At 42.3% G+C, this 23,941-nt stretch overlaps 1 protein-coding gene across 8 annotated transcripts in view; it reads left to right on the forward strand.

Annotated features, from left to right (window-relative positions):
• The window catches only part of WIPF3 (WAS/WASL interacting protein family member 3), a 39,571-nt gene extending 15,630 nt beyond the window's left edge, over positions 1 to 23,941 (forward strand). For 6 of the 8 annotated variants that reach the window (XM_065051426.1, XM_065051423.1, XM_065051424.1 and 3 more), the window contains 6 exons: positions 14,663 to 14,795; positions 15,440 to 15,568; positions 17,024 to 17,758; positions 19,502 to 19,648; positions 20,343 to 20,444; positions 20,842 to 23,941. In XM_065051426.1, the coding sequence (XP_064907498.1) occupies positions 14,663 to 14,795; positions 15,440 to 15,568; positions 17,024 to 17,758; positions 19,502 to 19,648; positions 20,343 to 20,444; positions 20,842 to 20,882 (1,287 nt within the window). In that variant the 3' untranslated portion in view covers positions 20,883 to 23,941. Of the gene's footprint in view, positions 1 to 128; positions 13,281 to 14,662; positions 14,796 to 15,439; positions 15,569 to 17,023; positions 17,759 to 19,501; positions 19,649 to 20,342; positions 20,445 to 20,841 lie in introns of all 8 variants that reach the window. The other 2 variants (XM_065051431.1, XM_065051429.1) reach the window with 2 other exon arrangements.

Here is a 23,941-nt window from a genome sequence, read left to right on the forward strand (position 1 = left end):
ATAATTACATTAGGGTGCATGTGGTGAGAACTTAACATTTATGAATACTTCTCCAGCCACAGGGAACTAATTTTGTATTGGTAATGTGCAGGTGGTAAATGTTAATTTCTTCATCCTCTTTCTTACAGCTTCTGTTAAGACTCACAGTGTTCAGTGGTAGGTGTTGCTCTTTCTAGCATATGCTGTCTTCCTGGGGATACAGCACAATGTGCTTTTATACATGTGCAGGAACAACTACGGCTTCCAACAGATGATTGCTCTGTGTGTCATTAAGCAGAACATGTGTCCTGCCAGTATGTTTGCAAGAAGAGGAGGATGCTCTGAGTGAAGTTTCAGGGTATTGCGTTTTCATACCTTCATAATCAATTATTGTACTTATGGTAAAACATACGTAAGTCATGCCTTGTGTTCTGCAATTAATTGTTCATAGCCTGTTTCTGCACTGAAACTCTTAGACTGTTTTTGAAAGGGTGAAACCTGGCAGGGTTGTATTCAACACATAATATCTCTCCTGACTCTTTTTTTTCATGTATTTTTCTGTCACTGCTGTAATTATTTGCAGTGTATGTTAGTCCCTGTAGTAAAACAGTACATGGTACTTTAAATGTACTTCAGATTATTATTATTTTTAAGAACTTTATTTCTCCCTTGCATTCTCTGGCATCTTTGCCTGTTTTGTTCCCATGAATGTCTATAGATTTTGTTTGATAATGTTCTTATCTTCCTTCAGGAGAAGGCTTCCTTGCTTGTTTCTCTCTGCTACTTTGCAGGCTGAACTATTTTGTAAAACGCTCTGTGAACTGTGGAGATGAAGAAGAGGAAGACACAGACAGCACGTGAAATCAGCAGTGCTTGATTCCTTTTTTCATTCTGTTTTACCTTTGGGCACCATGAGCAGCGTTCTCAGTTAGCAGCTCTTCTGGATTGGTGCGCAACCTATAATGAGATACTAAAATTAATGGGCTGAATTTTGTGAGCAACTGAATCCCCACAACTGCAGTTAAAGTCAAGAGAAGCTGCAAGTGTTCTTATCCTAATACATTTAGTGCAGTAAATATCTAGAGATATTTTTAAACTTCTCTAACGTATGTCAATTGTAAAAGACTTGAGAAAGCTAAGAGTACCCTGAAAGACCAGTGTGAACAAGTTCAGCTTTTTGTTTCCCCTCCTTTTCTGATGACTAGAATCACTACTATGACAGGATTTTGATGCAAGGGGGCTTATGCTGTATTTCTTTATTTTAGTTAGATCATTCTATTTCAAATGTCATCTGCTGTGTGTAAGACATACAGAAATTAGAGTCAGTTTTATCTTGGTGATAGGATAAAAACTAAGCATATTTCTAATTAATGTCTGATATTACATTCTTAATTTTAAAGAGTGTTGACACTGAAAAGAGCACATGAACCAACATAAAGAAAACAATGTGACAGAACATTGAGGTTTTTTTGTAACAGCAAAAGGATCTTTCCCTGTCCAAACTGATTCAGAGAGGGCCAACTTTGAGAGATCTGTAGTCTCCCTGGTGAGTTCAGCAGGAGTACAATGTAAGAGTCAGCTGGTGCCAAGTTGCAGAGTAAAATCTTATAATTGGGGAATCCATGAAAACTTGCTACAAACCCCATTTTCTTTTACTAGGAAGCTGTTTTCTGGTACCTGGCATCTGTATTTTACAGCTGCTAAACTGCCCAGCTGTTGTTACAGCTGCTAAATCTGCAGTTGGAGGATGGAAGAAGAAAAATTCTAACAGGCACGTAGGTTTAAGGAAAACCTTCAAAGCAAATAAGTTTTATTTGAGCAACAACTGGAAACATTCCAAAGTAAACAGCACTGTGATTTTTATTATACTGATATAATTAAACCAGAGTAACATTTACATGTTAGCAATTAGAAGTTAGGTTTTAATTTTGCTATTGATGTGCAGGCAATCCACTACTTTAATTTACTTGATTTATGTTAGAAGAGAAATGTCTGTGTGTAGGTTGAGGTTTTAGAATCCTGTCATTTTGCATTATGCCATTGCATGGGTACCATGGACTTCTCTTGCTTTTCTAATTACATGGAAAATACCCGTACTTTCCGCTTGTTTTCATTGTTAAGAGATTTTTCGCAGAAGTATTCACCACGTTATCTTTTTTTTGGCACATTTTCTTAAGTGAATATGATGAGCCATGGTCCCAAATGATTTTGAGGTCCTTACTTCATTGAAATCCTAAGTACTGTTGGCACTTGACTTTTCTGTACTGTTAACTCTGTCTTAAGGCAGAAGAAATTTAGGTCCTTTCCTACTGTTTTCAAAGATTTTGGATTTGCAGATATTCTGCAAGTATTTGTACTGAATTCTGCTCACAAAAGTTGTTGCAAGATAATAGTAAAGTGGCTTGGAGATGGTACTTCAGACGTGTTAGGAGCCACCTGTGCCCAACAGCTGAAAAGCTTCTGGCTATTAGAGCTTGCTTAAAAGAAAACAAAGTGGACTTTTCAGGAGGGAATGGTAGGGTATCTGTGATAGCAGATGTAGGTGGCTGAGTCAAAATGTAAATATAGTTAATTGGATGAATTGAGCATGTCTTCAAGTGCCTGCCTAGAGAAAGATGAGACGGATGAGTAGGCTGAATAAAGCTGTGCCCCAACATATTTCCTGGTACTGGCTTACAGAATTCAAATCTTTTTCTCTTTCCCCCTCCACCCTCGTAGAGGAAACTTAGCAGGGAGGCATTAGGTTGTTTGTCCTAAAGCTCTTTCAGTTTTATAGGCATGTGTGCATCACCTAGGTATGTTTTTTCACAGGTCTTTGTTGCTGGTTTGTGTGGGTTCTGGGGGGGCTGCGATGGTGGTGTTTTTGTGTTTGTTTTTAAAGCTTTCTATTTCTGAAAAAATTATTTTTATTCCCCCTCTATTTCTTTTATCTCTTTTGCCCTTTAATTTATCATATGAAATGTTCTGGTTGGTTTTGGCTGTCATATTTCCAGGAGTAGATACCACCACTGAGAGTGACTGAAAATTTCTCTGCTTCATCTACCAAGAGAGGATCAAGAGAAAGTTTTGCTTTGATAAACCATGTTCACTTTTTACGTGCAATGGAGGCTGCTGTGCAGCCTTTGTCTGTACATTTGAATTCCTAATGTTATGATCAGTCGTCACCTATTAAAAATGTTAACACTGAAGGAAGTGTGGATGTGTAGCAGCCCTGCTGGGTTGTGCCTTATTCAGAGAAGATGTTTGTTTAATGATTCATGTGTTTTTGGAGTTTAAGAAAATACTTCTATTCTCTTTAGACTTGTTCTTATTAAAGCTTTAGCATAGAAATTAACCCCCCAAAACCATAATGGATCAAATAATTAAAGCCAGTAAAGTAGCACCAGGAGTTTATTTGCCTTATTGATGTACTGAAAACTACGAGAGCAGGAGAAGAAAGAAATGTGCTTACCTTGGTGTGGAAAAGTGTGAAACTTGAAATAATGCTCAATGCTAGACTGGTATGTAGATTAACCTTAATGATCACTGCATTATTATTTGGTTTAAAAACCCATAATTTCTGTTGTAGATAAACAAATTTATGTGTTTTCTAAGTTTGTTATTCTGACTGGATTTTCCCTTCTTGTAACAAAAATTCGGAGGAGCAATTCCTCATGGTAGAATACTGTGATAAACGCATAATTTACACAGAGGCAGGATTTCCAATGTTAAGGAAAACATCAGCTGATAGTTTTCTTTGGGGGGATGGTTTTTTTTCCCCTCCTTCATACAGTTGTCAGAGTGAAAACCTTGTTGAGCTGTTTTCCCCAACCTTCCCAAGAAATTCAGAGCGCTACAGTGCTTATCTGAAGCTGTGTGGGAGTTGGTTTTTCTCCTGTGACATTTAGTACTACTGTTCTTTGGCAAGAGAAAAAACAACATATATACAACATCTTGGCTGAAAATCCTGATGATTTATGGTATTTTGATTTAGTCTTAACCAAATATAATGTGAGAAAGAGAATGTGTGCATATAAGTGTGTTTATGCATTAATGTGTGTACGCCTGCTAATTATTTATTGTAAAAATGAAGGTAGTTTCTTGGGTGAGCAATAGGCTGACAGGCCAGGCTTAAATGGTTCTGGTAAATGGGGTTGTGTCGGGCTGGTGACCAGTCATTAGCAGGGTTCCACCGAGATCCCTTTTAGGGCCAGTGCTCTTTGATGTCTTTATAAATGACTTAGACTCAGGACTTGAGGGGTTGCTTAGTGAGTTTGCTGGTGACACAAAACTGTGGGGAGCTGTTGACACTCCAAAGAGCAGAGGGGCCCTGGAGAGGGATCTGGACAAATTGGAGAAATGGGCAATCACCAACTGCATGAAGTTTAAGAAGATAAGTGCTGGATTTTGCACCTGGGACACACTGACCCTGGCTGCACATACAGACTGGGGGATGAGATGCTGGAAAGCAGCTCTGCACAGAGGGATCTGGGGGTTCTGGTCAACGGCAAGTTAAACGTGAGCCAACAGTGTGTCCTGGCAGCCACAAGGGCCGATTGTGTCCTGGGTGCATCCAGCACAGCATTGCCAGGTGGGTGAGGGAGGTGATTGTCCCGCTCTGCTCTGCGCTGGTGCGGCCTCACCTGGAGCACTGGGTGCAGGTCTGGGCGACACAGGCTAAAAAAGATATAAAGCTACTGGACAGTGTCCAGAAGGCTATGAAGGTGGTAAAGGGTCTGGAGAGGAAGCCATGTGAAGAGAGGCTAAAGTCACTTGGTTTGTTTGGCCTGAAGGAGACCGAGGGGAGACCTCATTGCGGCTACAGCTTCCTCACAAGGGGAACTTTTCTCTTTAGTGACCAGTGATAGGACCTGAAGGAATGTCAGGAAGATGTGCCAGGGGAAGTTTAGGTTGGACATTAGGTAAAGGTTCTTCCCCCAGAGGGTGGTGGAGCACTGGAACAGGCTCCCCAGGGAGGTGTCACAGCCCCAAGCCTGACAGTGTTCAAGAAGAGACTTGGACAACACCCTCAGACACATGGTGTGAACTGTGGGGTTGTCACATGCAGGGACAGGAGTTGGACTTGATGATCCTTGTGGGTCCCTTCCAACTCAGGACATTCTACGATTCTAAGTTTCCACTCGGGCCCCTAGGCATGCATTCATAACACTGAAAGCGCAACAGGATCACCCATAGTGCCAATTACAAGATAATTAGGAATGTGTTTACTAAAATTTTAGGTGAGCTGTGAGTAAGATCAGATACAATACTTTGTCATGAAGTTCCTAGGTCAGGAGATACTAAATCATAGTATTTATTGCAGCTAGGTAAAACATTCTGGAGCAGAGTGCAGGCTTGGTTACCTTGTTGATGACTGGCCATCATACAGACTGTGCTGAGGGCTGGCCAAGGTGCAGCTGACATTTTGGAGAACACTTTGTTCCAGCCAAAATAAAGGAACTGATTTTTAGTGTTTTAATAATGTATCACATCTCATACCTGTCTGCTTTCATAAAGAAGTGAGCAGCAATTATGTAGGGAAGATGATGTGTCTGTGTGGTTTATTTGACTTCATTTTCAGATAGTGGAAAATGTCGCACAACTATAGCATCTCAAAGCATTGTTGCTGCAGTCTTCTGTTCATGTAGTCGACAAATACAGAAAGGGTAAGTGGGAGCTATGAAAAGTGGGGAAGATGTAAAGAAAGCATAGTACTAGGTTGGCATTGCTCCCTGTGTTTAATGTGGACAGGGGCATGTACTGCAGATATTCAAATGTGCTAATCTTAAATTCTTTACTTGAGATCTCTAAGGTCACCACTTCTAATGTATTTGGGTGGCAAGTTCTGTTTTGCAGGTTTCTTCATAATGTTGTTTGTTGTCTGAATGGAATGGAAAGCATTTAATTTTTTTTTCTTGCTGTCTGTTTTTCATCTGTTTGATGTATAGAGACTACAGCATCTCGCAGAGGTACCAGATGTAAATATCAAGCCCAGGTACTAGAAGCAGCCTAGCTACAGAGAGCTCAGAGGTTAATTTACCATTCTAATCACAAGCTAATACTGCCCTGAAAAATCACTACCCCATCTGTAGTGTATGTAGTGGCTACATATTAAATTCCATCTGCCAGTTAATCTTACACTTGTAGCCTTTTAATTAAAAGAGAACTCAGAATTATAGCAATACTTGAGTTGAACTTCTCTACGTGGCTGGAAGGTGACATTGCAAGAAATGTTAGTTTCTTACTATTCTTCTGTCTTGGGCTGACCGTAATTTTCAGGGATACTAAAACACATAACAGGTAACTGGGTAGGAGAAATGGCACAGCACTCTTAGAACAAAGCAAGATTAAGTTGTGATACGCGTAGGTTGCCATATGTTGAATATTTTGTTATCACTACTCATAGTAACCCTCGTCATTCTGGGAACCCTACTGTGGTAGAGAGAGAGAACAAACAGCAGTGGTGTCACTGGCTCCCATGGCAGCATTTTCAGCCTTGTGCTGTTTGACATTATCATTGCAATGCCAGGGCCTCATGTTTCCTTCTTTGTGGAAGAATTTTCACTTATGTTTTCACTGATGCAGAGGAAATCCTGGGAATTTGAATCCCCAAAATTTATAAATCAGAATGTGAAGGTCAAAATTGTATTTGAAGACAGTCTCAGGGTATTTTTGGTATCTGACTTTTGATCTTTCTGAACGGCTGAGAAAAAATTTTAGACTAGTTTTGATTTTATACTCCCTTCATTTTGGTGGCTTCTGTTACTGCGTATTTTCTTTTAGTGAAAGAACAGCCAGAATATATGCCGAAAATGTGGGTGTTGGTAAGTTAAATACCCACAGAAAAGCTAAATGGCTCAGCAGGTATAAATCACTATATTGATTCCCTTGCATTTTTGCATTCAGGTACAGAAATGTAGCAACCCACACTGGAAAACTTTAAGTACAGCCTTGTGAATGAGCCCACTGCTCCGTTTGTAGCAGGAGCAATTGAACCTTTAAGTATAGAAGATTTTACATTGTCTGGCAGAGTGGTGCTAACATAACATGAAGAGGGTTTTATTGGGTGCAGTGGCGTCAGTCACTGGTGGTGTTTGGAATGAGCACTGGGATAGAGATGTAGAAGACAATAACTCCTGCTGTGCCATTTTTTCTCTCTTTTGTTCCCTGCTGCTGTGTCTGCTGGGAACGGGTAGATGCTCGTGCAGAGCAGGCACCATCTCTGCTAATGCTGAAACGCCTCATTATTTGGGACTAAGGCCAGAACTAGGCGGTGGCTCAAAGTCCGGGAAGAGATCTGTAACAACTTCTGCACAGTACTTCCCTTGCTAGAAGCTGAGGAACAAGGCTGGTGTGGACAAGGCCTATCTAAGGACACACATTGCTCGGTGACCTTCTCAACCCGGCAGGTTCAGATTGCAGAACTTTGTGCGATGGAGACTGAGATCATAGTTAATCATTATTGAGCTGGGTGTAGATGGAATAGTGAAATGCTGGTCATGTCATTCTCTTGAAACAATGACTTCGTTAGTTGCCAAGAAGCTATTTGGCATGTCCCCTTATGTGAGTTCCCTCAAAAAAAAAAAGTTGGCTGGAAAGTGAACCCCTCACATGGGAAGCGTTTGCAGCTCAGCTTGCTAGAAGGCTGAGATATTGCTGTGTTTACCCAGGTAAACCAAGTGCCAGGAATTAATTAGTTTCATCCTATGCTACACAGCAGAAACAGGAGAAGCGGCCCTGATCTTGCGATTGACTGTGCAGGTGGAGTCTTGCACCGTGGCGAGGTTTCCCATTATTAAAAAGCTTTAAATCAGAGGTCGGGGCTCTATTGTGAATAGATGAACCAAAACTCACACATACCAGATCTCACAAGCTTCTTTATAAACAAACAGTTTAAAATACTTAAAATAAGTCATGTGCTTTGTTGTTGAGACTTGTTGGATTATTTCCTTAAGCTGGAAGGGGAGTTTGTTTTATTTTATTTTGCATTTGACCGTGCATGAGTGAAAGCACACCTGATGCATATTTAAATGCAGGAGTGATTACAATGTTTTTCTGTATTGTACTTCTGTTTGTGACTTGCTGGAAACTGGGTTTATTTTATTATTTTAATAAGCTCTTGTTTTTTGTTGCAATTGCATTTCTTGGCACAGTCACGGGAGAGACTTTAGCTGCCCGGCTGAGAATTCTTTGTAAGAGCAACTCTCTTGCCTGCTGGGCAAACTGCTTCTGCTGCAAATACACAATTGTGAATTCTTGGCATAATTCTAATCTAGCAAAAGTGGATTGTTCTTGGGAAAACAAGTTCCTCTGGCATTTCAGATTTCATGTTAGGCTACAAATGCATAGATGACTTTTATACTCCTCTGCTATGTCAAGGAAGACATACTTGTTAGCTTACACTGAGGTTTCTGGTCATCTTCTGTATTCTACCTTGTTCCAAATCAACCTCACTCTTTTAGTTAAAAATTATGACATTGTAGTTTGTTTGAATGTTCTGGTATCTTACTCGCAATATTTCTTTTTCTGTCAGTTTCTGGTTTTGAAAAGGATGCAGAGTTGAATTCATGTAAATACAGTATTTCTGATGCTTAACAGGGATCGCCTTAGGGAACACTTGTGGTCAGCAGCTTGCGGTTGAGTGGAAGGATGCTATGGAGTAAGTTGCTTGCGAGCAGGTCTCCCCTGTTCTTAGTCCATTCTTTTTCATCAGCAGTGTTCCAAGAAGGGTATTTTAGCAGGATGTAGCCTCTTATGGCCCCTCACTCCACGTCTGTACCCTTCAAGATTGCTGTAAGCACCAAGCCCGTGCCTGGCGTTCCTTCAAGAGAGCAGGAGCTTTATGGCTGGATGAGGACACAGTCAGCATCTCTCTCTCCGTGTCCTCCTACTTGGAGAGCCTTGCTATGCCATATGGGGAATGAGAACACCCATCATCCTTCCTCAGATGATTTATCAACCCCAAACAAGCTGTGTTTTCCTCTTGATATTCTTAGCCATCTCTCGCATGACGCACATAAGGCATTACACAGCTACCCTCACCTTTATTGTCCTCTTCCCTGAACGATCCATATTTGTCTACACCAGAATCCCAGTTATGTTTAATACAGTATTTGGGGGGGTTTGTTATATTTCCAGTTGTTCTGGCTCTTCCTTGATCCTTTGTGTGTCCTTGAAGTAAGGTTTAGACATCTCAGTTGTCTCTCACTGTTGATGGACAGTTTCTTTGGCCAGACTTGGCACTGCCACGTCACCGACTGCGTTGCCTATATACCTGTTACTGCTTTTACCCTGTCTGCTGTTCTACATGCTGATTTGAATTGTCCATTGCCATGTTTGTAAACTTTTGCATTTCTTAGTTTAAGTTTAGTCTCTGAATCGTGTCAGATTGGATGTCAGAGAAGGCCAGGACTGGCTCAGGAACTCTTGTTTTCATTAATGTGTGTCTCTGTGACCAAGCATCCCTTTTCTCAGAGCTCTCTGTTCATCTTTCCTTATCTTGCTGTAACATCTTCCCTTTCCTTCAAAGCCAAAGCTGAGGTGTTGCATGCTGCAGTGGTGAAGATCCCTGGCCTTGGCCATTCTCTGTGCAGGTTTGGCTGAGCATGGCAGAAAAAAATAATAAAAAATAAAAAAGAGTTTGAGGACGCCCCTTAACAAGTCCGTATTTTACTAGAATGTATGCCTTGTCTGCCTTCTGCCAGTATCTGTGCTTGGTCTCTGCCTCAAATAACTTCTTTTTTTAACTTAGGGGGGAAAAATTGGCCGTGGGAGAGTGGAAGGGTGATTGACATCAGATTCACAGAAATAAATGAAGCTGTCAGCAAAAGAGAGAGCTCTCTTTCTGCCCACAATAAAATACTGCGTGTCAAATTGATTGGTGGATTTTTATTTTTATTATGTCTCACCAAATAGCTACTTAGGGATAAGATAAATGTATTTTGACTTCTTTTTTTTTTATTTTTTTAATCTACTTCAGATAAATAATAATTTTTTTCTACAGTGCTGTGTTTCCAGTATTTCCTATAAAAAGTGACCAGGAAAGGGAATCCACTGTGATGACACAATTCATTACATGTTAGGAATATAATACTCAATACTATGAGTTCTCTGAAATAAAATAGAATGTAGTGCCTTTTGACGGAATTGTGCTTTATTTTATCTTACTTATGGCTCCTACCTATTGCAAGGCTGGAGTAGTGGATCCTCTTTTCTCATCAGCTGATGGGTTTATTCTGAAACAAAGGTCTGTGGCTGCCCGGCTACTGGGATTGTGCAGGTAGCTGAAGGTACATTTTTGCTGCAACCATCAGGTTTATAAAGATCTACGCTATCCTGAAGTATTTTGCAAATTCAGTAAAGGGTATATTTAAACATCAGAGCAAATACAACCCATCTGTGGGAGTGTCTGCATCCACTATGACCTGACCTAGCTGCCCGGAGTCCAAAGGATTTCCCCTTTTCTGTGCTACTATGAACTTTTTCAAATGGCTGCTGCTTTCTGCATTTACATCATTTTGGTCTCTGAGCACATATGCCTCTTAAATATTTTAAGTATCATAGGAGCCCAGAGGGTAGGTTGATGCTCTTATTTGGCTTGCAAGATGTAAAGTGACTTTCCCAAGGTGATGCAAATATTGCAGCAGTCATACTCCCAGAAACAAAGTTCATTGCCATGAATTTTAGTCCACTTTTTTTAAAAAAAGTCTCTCTGATCTTACTCTGTCTGATACAACCCAGTTTAGGGTGTTATGATTGTGATTATTCAGGGCCAAACCTTGTGCGGTCCATATGTCTAGTCAACACAGAGTTGTTCTGCCAAATAAAACTATTCACTGAAAGAAATCCTTAGGAACCCCTGGCTGCCTCCCTGCTGTCAGCAAGTAGCTCTGTACGGGCTCAACCACTTGCACTTCACAAAAAGCACCAGAGAGGATCCAGCCTTGATCTGAAAATCAAGAAGTCAATGATCTGCTGCTGTCCACAGCCCTCTGCAGGGGAGACCGGTCACTCTGGCTGCTCCTATACTTGCTGCTTTCCCATCAGAGCTTGTCTGGCTGTGTCTTACATTGACTCGCCAAATGCCTGTCCCTGCTGGATTAACAGATCTCGGGTCCTCACCGTCATGTCCCTTTGAAGGTTTGCGCTTTGGGGCTCATGGACCAGCCTGAGCTGCTAAAATCTGGACTGTCTCCTCCAGCTTTCTGAATACCACTTCGGCTCTCTTCCTGCGCATCTCAATCTTTTTGATACCATTTTAAAGATCTGAAGACCAGAACTGAACTTGTAACTCCATTTTTGCTAATATTATTTTTTCTGAAAGGATAAAATATATCAGAGGGCTGTGTTATCCTTCCTTGCCATGTCCCTGTGTTAGGAGGTCGGGCACACTTGCCCATGCACTGTCACTGCTGAGGCCTATGGCTGGTCAGGCTTCCAGCACTCTGGATGCTGGCTTTAATTTCAGAGGTATGGTCAGAACTTTTCATCTGGTCATTTTCAGTTTTATATTTGACATTTGTATATTGTGCATTTTTTTTTCCCTTCCCTCAGCCTTAGGGGAGTGTGTTTTGGTTTGTTGTTATTTTCAAATGGCCTCGAGTTGCAGTGATTTGATCTCTCTGTGTAACCATGCTGTCCTCATTCATTTCTCTGCCAGTCTGAGTTACCAGCTGCAGATTTTGAAATGTTTATTTCCATCACTGATGATTTACACCCTGGAACATCACTCTAAATATTGTGATTTGGTGGTATATTCCTGTTTACAGGTACTTTGGAGACCTGTCAGGCAGCCCCAACATTGACTCTATACCTTACTGAATGACATAGCTGAGGTCGCTGAAAACAAAAGTAGCAGAGTTTGGTCAGATGAAAAGGGAGTAGATCTCATGTACAGGCTGTTTACATGTGTGGTTTGTTCTGTTCTGTTTCCAAGTATGCACTGAATGTGCTATTCTTTATGTCCTAAATAGTAGCAGAATAACCTGATGGTTACTAAGGTAATGAGAACCCACCGTTCTCTTACCGATGCAGGTAAATAAAGTATGGAATTTAATTTCACTCTGTGTTACCTGAGGCAGCTCTGGCATCTGATAAAACAAATGATCTTCACATTCTCCTCCGCTTCCCTTCTGATTTTCACTGAAAGATTGAGATGTTTCTCTTTTTGTAAATAAATGAGGCTGCCCTGCAGATGGAGGGAAGAAAGTAGCCCAAGAATTACATCCTTTGTCATGCAGCTGTTTTTCCTCTGTGACTCAAAATATATTTGCCTTTCTGCTTAAATGCTTCTACTTCATGTGATCGGAATTGAAGATTTAACACCCATATGACTTCCTCTTTTATTTTTCTCTTGATACGCAACTTATGTTTATTATCTGTTCTTGTGCGATGGATTGCAGGCATAGCATGAGTGTGAATTCCAGATTAATTTCTTAATCAAAGGAAGGAAACTTCCTTTTTGATTGTGTATCAAAAAGCAATATGGTAAAAATACAAATTTGCTGACACAGTAACACCAGTAGATGAGTGGGTGAGATACGTACCTGGTGAAATGATCCTTGACAAGAATTGTCACTGCCCTTGGGAGAGCAGGCAGCAAACAAGAAATCCAAAGGAGCTCTGACCACTGTGCAAACAGGCAACACTACACCCCAGACCATCTTGACTTTTTAATGGAAAAAGAGAATCCGTATCAAGCTACTCAGCAGCTCATCAATCACCTGAATCCACCAGGCTGGGCATGGGAGATTGTATCTGTCTCTTACATACAGGAGGAGGAAGGAGAAACAGCGGGGGCACGGGATGGAGTTGTGCTTGAAGTAAGGGAATCTACTGCAGGAGAAAGGCAGCAGGTTATGCTGAATTATGGGCCTCCAGAATAGTGTTCCTGATTTTTATCTTTTTTTTTTTGCTATAAATTGTGAACAAATTAATGTCTTAGCCATGTTAAAGTGATATCAAATCATGGGTGCTCTCAAATGTAAGTTGCCATGAGTGGGATATTTTAGCGTAATAGCCATTCAGATATCAAGGGTTTATATTCTAATAGCCTACCTGGTCAGAGAAGGAGCGGGGGGGGTTGGCGGGGATGAAGTGGACAGCTGGCATAATATACAGATATTTGAACTCAGAAATGAAAAGACAGCTGCTGGATCTAATTTTAAACATAGTCTTGATCAGATCCCTCTAGATCCTGGTTGTCCTGCTACAGCAAAGTCATTAGCGGGAGTAGAGAGGAGTGAAATTCAAGATACTGATAAAAAGCTTTTGTGAGAAGGGGAGTCACCTTTGTTCCAGTTATGGTATTTCCATTTCTCACAGTAAGTATTTAAAGAAAATGCAAGTGGAAGCAGCGTCTGGTTGGTACATGGTTTGACACTGCTCCCACAGGCAGCTTTTCTGGGTTGTCCTAATGCTGTCCTGAAACCACAGGGGCCAGCAGCGCTGTATCCAGTTAGGAAACCGTGTATTCAAAGTGGGGTTTTTGTAATATTTAAAATAATATGTGGTTATAGTATCGGTCACCAGATAATAATTCCGAGGTTTTACATCAGGTGTCAGGAATGCATCGGAAGGGATCGGGAGTGCCATCTAGTGCCATCTCTGCAAATTTAGCTTGCTGGTTTTGTTTGTTGGTTTGGTTTGGTTTTTAGCAAGTGCAAAAATAACAAGTAGTATCGCACTAGTATAGTTCTTCATTTAGGATTAGCAAGATAAGATATTTTATTAATTCAGCAGCTGGTTAAGCATTTTCAAGCGTCTGTCTTGCTTTCAGAATGCTACTACCAAGCCAGGTATTTTTGGTTCAAAGTGTGACAGTATTCTTCTGCTTTATTTTAACTACGATGCTAAACTTAAGGGCTGTGGAAACATTCCTGTATTTATTCTCTTTAGGAACTTAGCTAACCCCCGGGAATTTGCAGTAGCTGTGGACACATGCAGCACACTGCTCCTCTGACGTGAAGATTCCCCTCTGCTAGACCGCTCCATTAACCACATGACAGGTTTAGAAATAACAGCTTTGCTGGTTTATATCCACTTCAGGAAAGAGAAACGTCCAGACTTTTAAAAGATTTTATTTTATTTTTTTTTTTAAATAACAGGAAACTTGAAGAAATAAGAATAAAAAATGAAGATATATTTTTTTTGTTTTGTTACAAAACTGTAAATGACAACCTAACTTTACATTTACAGACCTTGATTAGGCTAGAAATGTTACTAAAATATAATTGTATGCTTCTAAAGACAAATCCAAATATAAGTGCAGTATGCAATTAACTGTCATCTTTTCCTAAGGCAAAGCAGGTAGAACAGAAATATGTATATTCTAAGGTAGGATATAAAATCTGTATTGTAAAGCATTGCAAATAGCATGAAAAGAGAGAGGTGGTTAGAGCTGGAGTTGTGGGGCAGAGACCATAAATGGCCAAGCAAGAGCTCACATTTCATGTAAGTGTGTCTCCTAATTTCCTTTCAACAGTATTAGCACAGCCAGTGTTAGATTTGTGTTATATTTAAACTTTCATCTTTCCTGCCTCCTATGCAACTGAATGCTGTTCTTGCTGATTCAACCCAAAGGCTTTGAAATGACAGCTGCCAAGGCTGGTTTACTTCAAATCTTCCATCCCACATTTGCTTATGTGTCCTTTCCAAGCATGTATTTTTGTCTGTACCTCCCATCTAATATTCTTATTGTCAACAGGGAAGTTCAGAGCTGCCAAAATTGCGAAAGGAAGACCAAAAAGCACGGAACGCGCTGTTAGCCGATATCCAGCAGGGAACTCGCTTAAGAAAAGTGACTCAAATCAATGACCGCAGCGCACCACAGATCGAAAGTGAGTGTGTGCTCCTGGGTAAGGGCCCCGGGTGAGCTGTGCTGAAGCCTCAGCTGCGGAGATCAGCTGGACAGTTTTCAAATTGAAGGGCAGGTTTAAAGTTCAGCAAAGGTCTGCACCTTCATATGGCTTTAGGATGTGGAGATGCTTTCTAAACTTGCATCCTGCTGTAAGATGAATAACTATTAACACTTCACTGTTATTAACACTATTAAGTCTATAACTGGGTATCACCTTAACAGGCATCTCCTTGTCCAGAAAAAAAAGTCACAACTGAGAGTCCTTGAGAGTTTCTCAATGAAATAATTGTTTAAGTGGGAATTGTTTGCTCTGGCAGAAGAACTGTTCTTTACTAGATCAAAAGAACAAAAAATGCCAAAAACATCTGGAAGCATAAATTTCCTGTTGTCTAACACAACTTTTGGTTGGTGTCATTGTGGATGTGAAATTAAGAAGCACCAGAGGGTGCTGTGCTCCAAGATCTGGGTCAGAAATTGTGTGAAGAGTAACTTTCCTTGCTGAGCCTGCCTTAAGAGGGAAACGTCTGCTCTCGGCTATGTTTGTTGGTGCCAGGTCTTACTAGTCTGAGTGCAAGAATGAAATTACTTTCTGGTATACCCCGTGTTTTTTGTTCTTTTTAACAGAACCCAAGGAAACTAACAGAGATGGAGTTAATCAAGCCATTAATAAAGGCAGCTCTCAGCAGCCTCTGGGAGGTTTATTTGCTGGTGGCTTCCCTGTTCTCAGACCAGCGAGCCAGAGGGACATGCCAGGTAAGGGCTTAATTTCTATGAAAGAAACACTGGAGGCAAATGTGGTTTGGGATAAACACACTTTGGGTTTAGCTTTAGTGTTTGATTTTTATTGCTATTTACTGAACCCTTAGTTCATCACGTGACCATGGAGGGCTCAATTAATAATGTGCTTGAAGTAATCTTTCTAGATGTCAGGTGCCTTATTCCTTAAAATATAAATAATAAGCTATCTCTGCACTGGGTAGGAATGAGATTGAATAGGTTGTGCAGAGTTTTAATGGAGACTTTTTGCATTAGTTTAATGAAAACTTTTAATTGTGCCTTGAATATTGAAATCTGAGCTTATCAACTTCAGCATAAATGGCATAGAAGTCATATTTCCTTCCCTCCATTAGTGTGCATTTCTTTAGTATTACAGGCTTGTGTGTTACTTTTAAAGATTCATATTTAAGATTTTTGCTCTCTGGATTTGGTAAGCACAGTTTTGATCCAGAAAGGTAATTTATTGACCTGAAAAAGAAGGCTATTGTTGCTTCACAAGGATAGAAGGAAGGCATGTGTGGGAGCCCCTGCTGCTGCTTTCGCCTCAAGAAGGGGTGACTATTTTAGAGTCACAGCAATGGCCTCTGGTGCTGTTGGGCAGCTGGTGACTGCTCAGGCAGCACAGAGCAAGGTGGGCATTTGCAGGGAAAGATGCAAATTGGTTCTGCCTGCAGGGTTTTCTCCTGGAAGACGAGCCCATAATGCGCAGCTCAGATTGTGACAGAGCCGCCTCACCGCTTCAGCTGCAGTAGCTACTTTGGGTTGTTCTAAAACTCTGACTATGTGAATATAGAATGAGATGCCTTTTTTTGGACATCTTGCTTTGTGAAAAATCCTTGATGTTTACTCAGGAAAATACATTTTGTAAGGTCAAGCATCTGAGCATTTGCAGTTGAAAAGGAAACATTTGAACCTGTACCTTTGAGAAAGCCTTTGAGGCACTAATTTTAAGAACTTGGCTTTTATCCATGGGATTGAGCTTTACATAATGTTGCGTGAATTTTCAAATCTTGAACAAGTTCTTAACTTCAAGGATGCAAGTTGATGCGTGTCCATCTTGTGTTCTTCGAGGTCTTTTCACTAGGACTCTCGATTCCTCCAAGCAGACAGCTCATTGATGTTCAGCCAGCTGTACCAGGCAGATGGGGCTGGTATGAAGTACCTCAGGCCTTTTGAAGAAAAGTACTTTCTCCTTAAACTGTTTCATTTCAACTGAGGAACAGGGATCAGAGTCCCCAGTGCCTACTGGAACACATCACCTCTCAAGCCCCGTTACACCAGGGGCAACCTGTTGGATATGAGATGGCTTTGGAGAGCTAATCACTCCGAGTAACCAGTGGGGAGGGGACGATGAAGAGCTGGCTCTTTGCACTGTTCTGTCTGAGGAGCGGGAACCAAACCCTGAGGTATAATGTGATACCTGTTTTTCAGCTGGGAGGCCTGGGCAGCTTCCAGGGGTCCGAGCAGCAGCTCCCAAGCCCTCTGCCCCACCGACCTCCAGCACCGCCAAGGCGAGCAGTAACCCGTCGCACCCGGCTGAAGGCCCAAGGGCAGCGGCCCCACCGGAGCTCCCCAGCACCTCCCGAGCCGGAGCCGGCCCGGGGCGGCCCAGCCTGCCCGCCCCCCCGCCACCGCCTCCGGCCTCCAGCAAACCTTCCCTCGCCTTCCCCCCTCCTCCGCCTCTCCCCCCTGCAGCCGAGCGCCCTCCCAAGGGGGTGTCCCCCAGCGCTGCTCCTCCGCCCCCGCTCCCTCCTCCTCAGGCTGACAAACCCACCAAGTTCCAAGCAGGAGCTTCACACCCGCCCCCCCCTCCTCCCCTGCCCCTCGTTCCCCCCTGCGCGTTTCCCGGCAGGACAGCGGATTTCCCTGCTGCTGCCTCTCCCTCTGAAGGAAGGGACTGTCCCCCTCCCACACCGCCACCCCCACCTCCTCCTCCGCCACACACGCACCCCCTGACGCTCCCCAACAGGCTCTCCTTGACGCCCTCCCCAGCCTTCGGCACTGCCGACGTGCCCCCTCCGCTGCCCCCTAAGTCCCCCAACTTGCTGTCGCAGCTCCACAAGCCCAGCAGTATCCAGTCCCTGCCGCTGCCCCCCACTCCCGGCCTCCCCCAGCCCACGGCGGCGGTGGCCGAGACCAGGAGGAAGAGAGCCGGCCGAGGGGCAGGTGAGAGCCGCACCTGGAAGGAGGGAACGTTTCTTCTCCCTTTGGCTATCGGGGAAATAGCACTGGTGGCCAGAGAGTGTGGCGGAGTGCGGATGGAGAGGGCAAGTAGCAGCAGGGTGAAGTCCATCGTCTGGAGTACCTGTAGGTCACGTGGCGTGTAAGGGGCATGTGAGACATCAGGCTCTTCTTAGCGCTGGACACACACACCTTATGCTTTAATCTGTGATTCTGGGAAGCAACACGCTGATCAGCAACGTTTTAGGACTGCTAGGCTGTTGCTTTTATGTTGGAATTGACTGAACTCAGGAGCAGTTTCCTACCAGTCTCAGGTAGGGCAGCCGAGTCTGCCACATCTGCAGCTGCTCGAGCTTCGATGACAGAACCCGAGGGAATGGCAGGAAGATGTGCTGGGAGAAGTTTAGGTTAGACATTGGGAAAAGGTTCTTCCCCCAGAGGGTGGTGGAGCACTGGAACAGGCTCCCCAGGGAGGTGTCACAGCCCCAAGCCTGACAGTGTTCAGAAGAAGAGACTGGAGAACACCCTCAGACACATGGTGTGAACTGTGAAGTTGTCATAGGCAGGGACAGGAGTTGGACTCAATCATCCTTGTGGGTCCCTTCCAACTCAGGACATTCTATGATTCCAAGTGTCAGCCTACCCACAACATCCCTCCACTGCTGCACCCATGCAGTCTGGCAATGGCTGGAAATGTTACAGGAGAGACTAAAGCAAAGACGGGGGACGGGGCAGCTGCAGCTATAGATGGACAAAGGCAAGTACGGATGCAGCCCTCTGCTTTTCCACAGTGGCCAGTGCCTCTTGTGATCTAGGTGGCAGGGTCAACAAAGGCTTCTCTGACTGCTTGGGAAATGGGGATATTAGCTAGTGTTTCCTTGAGCAGATGGTAGAAGGAACTTTTTTCTGACTGATATAATGAAGATAATAAAAAAATGAGTCTAGATCTGTGTGGGCTTGAGGAATGGAGACAGCTACTTAATAAGGAGCATCTGAAGAGAACGTTCCGTACCCTGTATTTTAGCAGCCACATGTCAAGAGAAAGATTAGTGGTTCCGTTTGACAGCCATGGGAAAGGCCATGTAAGTACAGCACATCAGGTGCTTCGTGATGGTGATTAATGCTGCTCAGGAACTGTCTGATTCATGGTGGCTCAGCTATTTGAGGTTTCCATAAAATTAGCCTGCCTTTCTCTTGGTTATCCAGGGGGAGAAGCAGTTTTGAGAGGCTGGTAACTTGGAGACCTTGGGCTCCCTGTGCTTCACACAGTTCCTGTGGTAGGTCTGCCCAGATGTGAACTTTGAAGGCTCTTGCAGCTCCTCAGTGAAATGCACAAGAACGATGGTAATTCCAATGCATAGCTGCCAAAGTGTCAGGAAATTAATTTCTTTTAGTGATGATGCCATCTAGTGTGGTTGTTGCTTATTTTTCTTTTCTTAAACAAAATACTTGTTCTTGTCAAAGTGGAAGGATAGATGGGGCCAAAGCCATGCTTCAGAATGTCAGACTTCCCTAGAATCAGATATAGCAAGCCGGAGCCAACACCAATAGTGACTTAAAAGTAATACTTAATGCTATAAATCCATGGTCAGGCTTGACAAACAGCAGCTATGAAGTACTCCAAAGTAGCTAAGTTTGCCCTAAATCCTGCATTCCTTCTACACTTCCACTTTTGTACAAAGTGTATTGTCAAGTTTGGTTAGTCACAATGTTGTTTCTCTTTTTAAGGACCTGGTGCTGGGAAGCTTGTCACTCCTCCACAGCCACCAGCAAGATCACCAACAACTGAACTTACAAGCAAGTCTGGAGTCTCAGCCTGGGCTGCAGCTCATGACCCCTACCCACCACTTAAAAATGGAAACATGCACATCACTGGTAAAATAACCTAAATTACGTCTCTCAGCCTTATCTAATGATTTTAGTGCAAAAGCCTGTGTGTGTCTCAGACCACAAAAAAATCATTTGAGACCTTCTCATGGCAATAACAAGGTAGTATAACTAGACCCATTAGAAATATTTTTTGTTCAACCTTATATAATGAGAGAAAATTAAGGTTTTTTCACAAAGGTGTTGAATCATCCAGTAGAAAAAACAGCATGCGCTACCTGCAAAATTATTTAAGGTTGCTGTAGGGTGCTTAAATTACTATCCTTAAAACCAGTTCATGGACATTTAGTAGCTTTAGTCCTATAGAGCAAAGACTGGGAAGAATTACTTCTGTGGTCTGATGAATTGGCCATTCATTCTTGCTTATAGCTAAATGGCTTGAAAACCACCCAGGAATACCCCTGTTACCACAACTTCATCAATGCAGAAAACTGGAACAGCAGCCAGAAGCTTCACTTCAGTTAGTAGCAGGCAGTGTTTGCAATTAAGCCAGAAAACTTGGATGGCTTACAGATACACTCCTCAAGATTGTTTATATGGAGTGAGCCACTATCAATTCCAGGGGAAAACAAGTCAGCATTTAAAATTGAAATTACTTGTGGCAATTTTTACTTTTTCTTTTTTCTTTCTTTTAAGTATCTGTCTAATAGTGACAAATGTTTATTTCCCTGAAACTTCCCAGATGACTTTGAATCTAAATTTACTTTCCATTCTGTGGAAGATTTTCCCCCACCTGATGAATTCAAGCCATTTCAGAAAATATATCCCAGCAAGATAGCTAGAGGTAAGTGTGTAAACAGCTCTGATAATGATCCAAAAGGATTAAAAACAGCAAGTGAAAATAAAGAACAGAAACCTGCATTAATGTGAAGAACTGGGCTCAGGATTAAGTAGAGAAGGATGGGATTTGTTACAGTGGTTGCAGGGACCAAAGATACAATGAAAAGTACTTGATTAATTACTATTAAGTCTTAGTAGCTAAAAATAAAACTATGTGGCTTAACATGCATTCTGTGTTCTTCAGATTGTTGAATTTGCAGAGCCCTTGATGTTAAAAAGAGACAGGCAGCTACTGAGTTGTTTTTTTGTTCATGAACTTGTGAAATCACAAAAGAGAGGTGATTTGATCCATGTCTTCCATCATGTGTTTTGATTTAAATCCTATGCTTGGTGTTTTACAGATCCCTCTAAAAATCCGCCATTAAGAACACATGTAAGATGAGAAGAGTCTTCAGATGCTCTGTGGATTTGCTATTAAACAAGAAGAACATCAAGATAATATATAAACCAGAAGGGGTCCCTATTACAGTGATAAGAGATCATATTTGAATTGCAAGTGCTGCAATGTTAACATTTTTATAAACTGGGAAAGTGCTGTAAATACTTTTTGAATTGGCCTACAAACCACAGAAATGTTAGCACAGGCTTTTAAATTATTGTATATAGGTGGATAATTTTTAAGCAAAGCAACATAAAATCTGAATTCTTTGTAGTGTTGAAACAATGCTCATTCATCATGCTGACATGTCACCCCAGAATACTTTTTGCATTACCTGCCTGTAGTTAATTTTTCCTCTTCCATCATCATTTTAAAGTATTTTGGAAATCCTCCAGTTATTATTCAGACATTTTTCAACTAACTACTAGAAACTAATGCGATACCTTTAGTCTCCCTGTATGTTTCTTCACTTCTTCTATTCTGCCTATCCTCAGATTGCAGCAGAATGGCACTTTCATGAACAGATGGGCCCACAATCCTTTTCTCATTAAGTGCGAAGAGGAAAGAGCTGATGAGGAGCTGTGGCTGCTGTTGAGCCCACCTCTTATTGATTACAGATCCTTATAGGATAGTGTCTGAAGAAGCCCAGCTGGGTAGATTTGGTCATGGACTTGACAAAAGACAACAGAACTTTCCCAGACTGGAGGAAAAGAAAGTTTTCTACTGTAAGAAAAAGAAATATGGTGTGTGTGAATGCACATCCCATGAATTATGTACGTAAGGGCACGTGTCCTGTATTTTTCTGCTGGCAAAGTGGATATTCACCCTTTGTGTGACAGACTGTCTTTACCCAGCAATTAGGAGGCTTCTGGATGAGGGGTCCAACACCTACATTATAAACAGACAACTACAGCTACAATTGTTAACCCAAAGCACCAACAAAGATTCATTATCCAAAACACACCAGGTGGAACAAACAGTCCCCAAAGTGGTTTCTCCCTTTAAGAGAGAGGGTTGAAAAAAAGTAACAACCTAGCAGCAAAGACAACTTGAGCTTCTGCTTTTAATATGCAGCCTGGGGTAAGGTCTTCAGATCTGTTCATAAGATGTCTATTTCCACCAAGAATTACCCTAATTTTTGTGCATTTCACAGCATGAGGAGGAATGTTGCCAGCAAGGTTGAGGGAGGGGATCCTTCCCCTCTGCTCTGTACTGATGAGGATATACCTGGGGTACTGTGTCCAGTTCTGGGCTTCCCAGTACAAGAGGAGACATGGACATGCTGGAGAGGGTCCAACAAAGATCCAATAAGATCATGGAGGGACTGCAGCATCTCTCATATGAGGAACAGCTGAGAGACCTGGGACTGTTCAGCCTGGAGAAAGCTCAGAGAGAATCCCATCAATGTGCATAAATATGTGAAGGAAGGGTATAAACATGGAGCCAGGGTCTTTTCAGCAGTATTCAATGACATGAACAGCAGCAATGGGCACCAAATGAAACAGAGGAGGCCCTGTCTGAACATCAGGAAACAATTTTTGCCTGTGAGGGTGACAGAGCACTGGCACAGGTTGCCCAGAGACATTGTGGAGTCTCACTCCTTAGAGATACTAAAAAGCCATCTGACATAGTCCTGAGCAACTGGCTCTACATGGCCCTGCTTGAGTGGTGGCGTTGGACTTCCAGCCATCCCTCCTGATCTCAATCACTCTCTGGTTCCCCTTCTCACAGCTCTCCTCAGTTCCTGCACTTGGGTCACAACAATCCCATGCAACACTACAGGCTTGGGGAAGAATGGCTGGAAAGCTGCTTAGTGGAAAAGAATCTGGGGGTGTTGATCAACAGCCAGCTGAATATAAGCCAGCCGTGTGCCCAGGTGGCCAAAAATGCCAACAGCATCCTGGCTTGTATCAGCAATAGCATGGCCAGCAGGACTAGGGAAGTGATCATCCCCCTGTACTTGGCACTGGTGAGGCCACAACTCGAATCCAATTCAGTTTTGAGCTCCTCACTATAAGAAGGACATTGATGTGCTGGAGTGTCCAAAGAAAAGCAACAAAGCTGGTGAGGGGTCTAGAGAACAAGTCTGATGAGGAGCAGCTGAGGGAACTGGGGCTGTTTAGCCCAGAGAAAAGGAGGCTAATATCACTCTCAACAACCACCTGAAAGGAGGTTGTAACAAGGTGGATGTGAGTCTCTTCTACCAAGTAACAAGTGATAGAACAAGAAGAAATGGCCTCAAGTTGCAGCAGGGGAGGTTTAGACTGGATATTAGGAAAAATTTCTTCCTAAAAAGGCTTGTCAAATATTGGAACAGGCAGCCCAGGGAACTGTTTCAGGCACCATCTTCAGAGAGGTTTAAAAGACATTTTGAAGTAGCACTTAGGGACATGTTCAGTGGTGGACTCAACAGTGTTAGGTTAATGGTTGGCCACAATGACCTTAGAATCATTTAGGTTGGAAAAGACCTTTATGATTCACCAGCTTGAAAAAAGACACTGCTGTTCCAGGGTGAGTCTGGTTTTAACAGCCCAACTCTTTACAGTTATGGCATTAATTTATATAATTGCCATAAACTCCCCTCAGCTGCAGCTATAGTAACAGTATAGATCACAGGTAAAGACCTTTCCCCATGGCCATGCCTTTGAAAAAAACTATTTGGAAAAGACAGGTAACTGCATCTTCACATATCTCTGCTTTTCTCTCAGTTCTTGCAACAGCTCAGTTACGCTGCAAGTCCTGCTCCTACACACATGCTCATGGTGTGGAGTGGTCTAAGGGTAAGAAGCTCTTCACCTGGAGGACTCTAAGAAAGCATCAGTCTTTTTCTAGCCTATTATGATACCTTGCTGTATATCATGTGAAAAGAAAAAAAATAGTGATACTTTGAACAGTAATTACTGTCACTGTAATTATTATAGTTACTTGATAAATATGCATTAATAAAGTAATAAGCAGGGGTCAGCATATACATTGCATTACAAACACCTGGAAAAGTTTAATACTGCTTTGAAGAATATTTTGCTAGAGTACTATTAAAGGTGACTTATTGTTGGTTCTTA

Source organism: Columba livia, chromosome 2 (assembly GCF_036013475.1).
Source record: "Columba livia isolate bColLiv1 breed racing homer chromosome 2, bColLiv1.pat.W.v2, whole genome shotgun sequence".
NCBI lineage: Eukaryota > Metazoa > Chordata > Aves > Columbiformes > Columbidae > Columba > Columba livia.